The sequence below is a fragment of the Lynx rufus genome, unplaced genomic scaffold (genome assembly GCF_022079265.1).
Source record: "Lynx rufus isolate CCGP_SWC_20201006 ecotype Redwood Valley unplaced genomic scaffold, mLynRuf1.p SCAF_17, whole genome shotgun sequence".
Classification (NCBI taxonomy): Eukaryota; Metazoa; Chordata; class Mammalia; order Carnivora; family Felidae; genus Lynx; species Lynx rufus.
In genome coordinates this window covers 46437501-46444486 of record NW_025814831.1, presented here as the reverse complement: position 1 = coordinate 46444486, position 6986 = coordinate 46437501, and the positions used below count along the sequence as shown (strand labels likewise).

Genomic DNA, 6986 nt, shown 5'->3' with positions numbered 1-6986 from the left:
GGCATATCATATGCTGTAGTTGAAAAACGGAAGTGTGAATTAGTGGAATAATATCTCAAATACTTTATCTTCAAAAATACTGTGTTCACGAGAGTAGGAAAGGCTGGGTCTGAAGCACGTATTTCACTGGTTTCTCAGAAGTACTCTTATAAACAAAGCTTCAAGTTGCTGGAGAAAGTGTTCAAGGGCTCAGTGTTTCACTGAAAACACGGAGATAGCCCGGATTTGGCCATCAAGTCCACCCGTGAATATTCACCTGATAAAAGAAGGTACAGCGATTTTCAGGTTTTAGGGGATTTTTAACCCCTACTACTAACCCTCTACTTTGGAGACCATACCCGGCGGCGCTTTTCCCGCCCACCTTAGGCTGCTCCACTCTACGCCGCACCCCTCTATTCTCTTCCGCGCCGGTGGAACACTGACCCAGACACGGCCTCGGCCTCGCGCACTGCCCAGGTCCAGGTCAACCGCCCAGCCTGGAGACTCCGACGCGCTGACAGGTGGCCTCGCTCGCCTTCCTGCCGCCCAGGGCGGCGCTCGTCTCCCACTCCACACGAGAGTACTCAGACAGAGCTCCCAGGCTGGTCCCAGAGGTCGGGTGGCTTCCCGAGGGGAGAGAGAGGCCCAAGAGGGGGGCCGGGTGGCCCGCGAGGCCGCCGACGAGAGCAAAGGGCAGCCAAAGCCAGAGCCAGGTGAGGGGTGATGAGGCCAGGCACTTCTCGGGCCCCTTGGACAAGGGCCACAAGGAAGGAGGCCGGCACCCAGGCACGCCCAGCTCAGTGCACCGCCCCTGGGCCTCGGCGACCCCCGGAACCCGTCCACGCCCCCCGCGGCAGGGACCCCACGTCTCCACCGCCCGCCGGGCAAACAGATCTGCCACCCCCGGGCCCCAGGAGGACTCAGGGGTCACTCGAGTCGGCGAACCACATTCCCAAGGACGAGCAGCCGGTGGCAGCACCGCCCCCTCTCAAGCGCCCTCCGAGTCGTCTACTGCCAGCGCTCGGGCGACTCGAGGGCCCCGACCCCTCCAGAACTCTCAGGCGGCCGGGGAGGAATTCACTCGGACCCCTCCCCTTCCCCAAACTTCTTCCCTCCGCCGGGCGGTTCTTCCAACCCGACCCCTCCGCGCCATCCGGCTCCTCCCTCTCCGCTCCCCTCCCCTTTTCTGGTCCCCACGTAGGAATCCGCCCCCCCACCCCCGTCGCCCGCGGGGTCCGGGGATCCTCCCCCCGACTCCCCCCGCGTGCTGCCGCCGCCGCCCGGGTTCCTCTCCCCCCTCTCGGGCGCTCCCTGCCAAGCCCATGATGTAATGGTGTATGTTAATCAGTAGCATGTGGGGAGCTCCGGCTCGGCGGCTCAGTCCTCCGCGAGCCGACACTGGAGGCGGCAGCAGCGGCGGCGGCGGCGGCCCGGACTCGCAGCACCGCACTCTCTGAGCGCCGCCCGCCCCGACGGCATGGCCCGCAGCCCGCGCTCCGGGCGCCCAGACCCTCGCTGAGAGCCGCCTCGGCCCCCGACCCGCGCATGGGGCCCCGAGCCGCCGGGATGAGCCGCGCCGAGGTGAGCGCCCCCACCCTTCCGACCGCGGCAGGGGACCCGCCGGTCACTGGGTTCTCCTCCCAAGAGACTTCCCCCTCTACTCGAGAAGTTCTGGGAGGCGGGAAGCGGGGTGCCGGCAGCGAGCGGCCCCTCGAGGGTTGGCCGCTGGGCTCTTCTCTCCGCCGCCAGCCGCCACCGGACAGGGATAGGACTGGGGGAGCCCCCGAAGCTGAACTTTCTTCTTTGCGGTCGTTGGGGGGCGTGTGCGGGCGGCGCTGAGCCGCAGTCTCGGCGGAGCCGCCCTGCCCGCCGGGGGAAGCAGTGTTGCGGACTCCGGCTGTCTCTGCGCTCGGCGCGCGCCTGGAGCCGTTCCGCCTTCGGCCTGGGAAGCGCGGGCGAGGCGCTGGGCTGGCCGGACCCGCCCGTAGGCGGTGGCAGCCGGGGCAGAATGCCTAAAGCACACACGCGCGTACACACAAACGCACACGCACGCACACATCTGATCGCTCAGGGCAAAGCAGGCCCTCGGAGACCTCCCGGGTGGGCTGGAGAGGCGCGGCGCGGGGGAGCCGGGGCTCGGGCTGCGCCTCCGCCCGCTGGGCACGGAGCTTTGGGTGGGGAGTTTATTTTTGTCTCGAGCTGCTGCCGCGGCTGCTCACGGCCTAAATCCAGAGGGGCGCCTGGCGGCGGAGATGCTGGCTGTTGCTGTAGATGGAGCTGCAGCCGCTCGGCTGCTTCTCCGGGAGGTGGAGGAGGAGGAGTGGGAGGAGGGGGAGGTAGAGAAGGAGGAGGTGGAGGAGGAGGAGGGGGAGGAGGAGGAGGAGGGGGAGGAGGAGGAGGAGGGGGAGGAGGAGGAGGAAGGAACTCGGGCTGCCGCTGCCTCCGCCTCTGTTTTGCATTAGCCCCCACCCCCACCCCCGCGCCCCTTCGCAGCCGCATTGCAAGTTTTCCGCGCGAGGAAGATCTGTTGCTGGTGCTGGCGTTTGCAGGCTCAGCCCTCGAGGCCACCCCGGGTGGCGTGTGTAGGGAGCACCAGCCGTTCGCAGAGGCAGCAACAGGAAGCTGTGGGGTCTACTCCCGCACCTGGGAAGGAGGCTTCTGGCCATTCCCGGAACGGGAATAGCTCATCTCCCGCATCCGGGTGCGGAGGGGGCGGCCGGAATTTGGGGGGACCAAACCCCCAGCGGGGCGCCCCCCCCCCGCCCCCTCTGATGCGCTCGTTTCCCGGGCGCGCTCCCTCGCTGGCCGAGGTCTCACTGCAGCCTTTCTCTCCTTCCAGTGGTGATCGCCGCTCGGGAATGCGGGTGTGAAGGGTCCGAGCTGCCGCCCAGCGGGGAAGAGACCCCGGGACGCCGGAAATCACCATCCCGGAGCTGCGAAAGGGGGGGAAAAGAGCATTCTTTCAGTTTGTGTGCCTTGTGGGGAATTTTTTTTTAATCGTTATTTTTTTAAAAAGAAACATTTCCGTGCTACTGTCTGTCATCATCTCTGGGGAAATCAACCAGAACCACCGGAACATAACTGAAACCAGACGAGAGAGGCAGGAGCCGAGGCAGTACCTGCAGCGTCCGGGCACCGGAGCCACCTTGGAACGGGAACGCGTCTCCGGCGGCCGCGGGGCTGCGGCTCCGCCAAACTTTGGGGCGGGCGGGGCGGGCTGGGGCGCCGAGGGGGCTTCGTAGACCGAGGGCCGCCCCCTAACCATGATGTTTCGCGACCAGGTCGGGGTGCTGGCGGGCTGGTTTAAGGGCTGGAACGAGTGCGAGCAGACTGTTGCGCTGCTGTCTCTGCTTAAGCGCGTGAGCCAGACCCAGGCCCGTTTCCTCCAGCTCTGCCTGGAGCACTCGCTGGCCGACTGCGCCGAGCTGCACGTCCTCGAAGGCGAGGCCAACAGCCCCGGTAAGTGCGCGGCCGCCGCTGTCCTTCCTGTTCCCCCCTTTCTCCTTCCCCCATCCCCTCCTGCTTCCCAGCCTCGGGCCTGGGCCCCGCCCCCGGCCGCCTCCCAGCGGGTACACCGAGGGCGCGGGCCGGGGCCTTTGGCATGTCACCCCTCTCTGCCCCCCCCACCCCCAGTCCCTGCGCCCACTTACCTCCGCTGGCCGCTTTGGTTTTTTGCCCACTGTCAACTCCTTCAGCCCATTCCGTGTGGTAGCCACGGTAGCATGAATGATTGATTTTTCTCTCATGCAGTTTCCTGGGAAATAAGTAAGTCAGGTCACGTAGAGTCTGGATTTTCTGGGCTTTTTTTTTTTTTTTTTTTCCTTCTTCTTCTTTTGGGCAACGTGGCTCTCTGGATTTCAGCAACACATGAAGAAACCCGGGCTGCCCTTCAGAGAGCCAAGCTTTGATTAGGCTGTATGAAGGATACATGAAAATTCAATTTTATTATTCATTTTTCCCCATGGATATTCCAGTTTCAGAGCTCTGTCTTCAGACTAATATGCAGGTGACGCTACATTCGCAGTTTGTATACTATGAGGTTATACTTCTTTATCACGACCTCGTCGAGTCGATGTGGATCTTGTAGAAACGGTCTTACAGAAAGGGTTTCGGTAGAGAGCAGGCATGAATCAGGGTCCTTCATATTTTTGTTGGAAAACTTTACTGAATATAACAGAATCGTTTCATATTTACAGACCTCTCCACTAGTATAGAAAATGAATGTACTGGAAAGGTTCAGCAGTTTTCTATTTGCTAGCATGGGTGGTGACAGACTGAAATTATATCCTGGGGTGGGGAGGTGGGTGAGGATGGGGGGTAGGGGCAAGGTCCGTTGTAATTTTGGATAGGGGAAATTCTTTAGTTCCTGCTGCAGCAGGAGGGTGAACAGAGCCCCCAGTGTTTACACAGAGAAAAGAATGCAGGGTCCTCTTCCAGCTGTTCCGTGTTAAAGCCTCCAGCCCGCGAGACTCAGCAGAGGTCTGGGCTGCCATTTGATGACAAGGTCCAGTTGAGGGCAGCAGGGCCTGGGAGACACTAAAGTGAGTGTGCCGTCAGGGCAGCAAGAGGAGAGCTGGCCTCCTCCTTACTCCTCCTCCCTGGTGTGGTGCTCATGAGGCTGAAAACCCTTGGATGGGTTGTTTCCATATATAGAATCAGAGGCTGGAAGTGAGCCGGGAAATCCTCACAGCCCTTTTCCTGACCAGACAGGGCTGCACCCAGAGGTCCCTGTGCCTCCAGGTGTGGAAGGCCGCACTGAGACAGATCACACAGGCCCCAGTGGGATTCAGCAAGAGCCCAAACAGCACCCCCTGTTACAAGGGTGGCAGGGGCAGGGCCCCTTCTGTTCAGTTACACATCTATAAATAGCTGAAGGGCCAGGCTCCTTCCTAAGGGTGTGGGAGCATAACTAGGAAGACTGATGATCTGCTCTCTTGACTTCTGTCCTTGATGTGGCAGGGTAGTCTGGTTCACCTGCTTGATATTGTTTTCTCGGGTTTGACAAACAAGGTTATGTAAACTTTCGTGTGTTATAGACTGCAGGGGATTTAAGAACAGTAATTTGTGTGGAATGCTTGACTTCAGTGCTTGAAGGGACTGTTTAAAATAATGAATCTTCAGGTGACTCAAATGTTAGAGCAACATTCTTGCCCTTTGGGTTAAAGGAGACTTTTCCCCACATAGTAGCAGTTCAGTAAGTGAAGCCATTAAATGTGTGGTGTAGAAAGAAATCACTTATTTTAAAAGTCTCATCATTTAATAGACCAAAAAAAAAAAAAAAGAACTTCTGTGTTTTTAAAAGTCATTTGGCAATCTTTTTCCTCAAAAATTTTATTTTGCTATACTTATTTGTGGAAACCTACCTGTTCCTGCTGCTAAGTGCCATAGGTATACAAAATCTAGAGCCATTATGTAAGATAGGGACCATTTTCCAGTTTCTGAATTAATGTTACAACCCAGAAATTTTGCTTTCTTTGAAACCTTTGCACTTGTCCTGTGGCCAGGACAGAAATTCATTAGTGAGGTCGTGTGATGGTTCAATTTACTTCTGCAGTATGGGGATCATACAGAGAATCAAGATTGGTCATAGCATATATCCAAGCCTGGAATATGGCTCTCTCACATATCTGGAACCTAGCCAAGAACCAGTGGGGCAAAAATGTCCACTTAGCAACCAGAATAGAGGGCATCAAGTATGGGAGAATACTTCAGACCCTTTCTCAGAATATACTTATTCTTATTTTAGATAACAACCCTAACAATTTTTTTTAATGTGAGAAAGGATCCATGGCGTATTAGGGGTAGCACATTTAGAATGAGGTGACCCTTGACAGCTTGACAACCAGGAAAGAGAGAAATATTATAACTTTAGACACAAGAATTGGAAGTAGAAGCCCTGAAGGTTTGGGAATGTTAGGGTAGGAACCCTCAATTGATTCTGCAGGCATTATTCTGTAATAAGTAAATAATTACTATTTACCATGAATGAGAGTGAACTACCAAAAAGGATACATTTTTGAATACACTCTTTGAGAAGAGAGGAAAATATGCCATAAACTTTGAAAATATTGACAGTCAAGATAATTAACCTTCAAGGCTGTTTTGGTTGGTAAAGCTCTTACCCATTCAGAAAACTAGGCTGTGTGGAATGACTCATTCATTGGCTGGCTGAGGTTTCCTATACCAAAATCATCATGTATCACTTACTTTTCTTTGTAATCATCAATTAAAAAGCACATATTTTTTCTGGTGTTGAGAGTTTAAACCTTGGTGAATGGGAACCAAATTCATATCTGGGGCGTGATCTCAGTGTAATAAAAAATGTAATTAGTCATAGTATGAACTTGGCTCTATTTTCTCCAGGACTGACTTTAAATAGAGATAAGTTTTCACATTAAATGTGGTTTGTTTGAGATCCGTGGGATGTATTTTGATACTAACTTTTTCTTCTCTTAAATTTAGCATTTATTGAGAATTTAGTGGTTCACGGTTTATCCTTTGCCTCAGGTTCATGGTCATCTGAAATCCAAAACAAACAAACAAACAAAAAATGGTTGAGTCATTCCCTGAGACTGTGTGTGTGTGTGTGTATGTGTGTGTGTGTGTGTGTGTGTGTGTGTTTCACGCTAGATTTAGTCAGTGGGATCTGCTCATGGTCAGCTTCCCAGGTAGAGACTGGTTTCCAGAACCCTCAAGTTGTAGATTATTGCCCTCCAGTCCAGATTAACCTTGAGACCTCTGGCCAGTCCCAGTTTGTAGATGACTGTTTCTGGGGCTAACAGGTCCTTTGATACATAAAAATGGCAAAATGGAACCTACTCTCTTTACGTGCAGTTTCCTAAAGAAAAATAGGTTGTGTGACATTATTTATTCATGACTTTTGTCGTTTGGACTTGAAATATGTTTTGCAGTGGAAACAGTGTAATAAATGGAGGTGTGCAAGTGAATCCATAAAAACTTACTAACTCACAAAACAGTGCATACTTTGTGGGGCAGTTGCGTATGTT

At 54.7% G+C, this 6986-nt stretch overlaps 1 protein-coding gene across 2 annotated transcripts in view; it reads left to right on the top strand.

The window, feature by feature from the left end:
- Nucleotides 1–3185: 3185 nt before the first annotated feature.
- The window catches only part of SAMD4A (sterile alpha motif domain containing 4A), a 208918-nt gene continuing 205117 nt past the window's right edge, over nt 3186–6986 (top strand). For both annotated transcript variants that reach the window (XM_047079630.1, XM_047079629.1), the window contains exon 1: nt 3186–3438. In XM_047079630.1, coding sequence (XP_046935586.1) covers nt 3243–3438 — 196 coding nt within the window. In that variant the 5' untranslated portion in view covers nt 3186–3242. The remainder of the gene's footprint in view (nt 3439–6986) is intronic.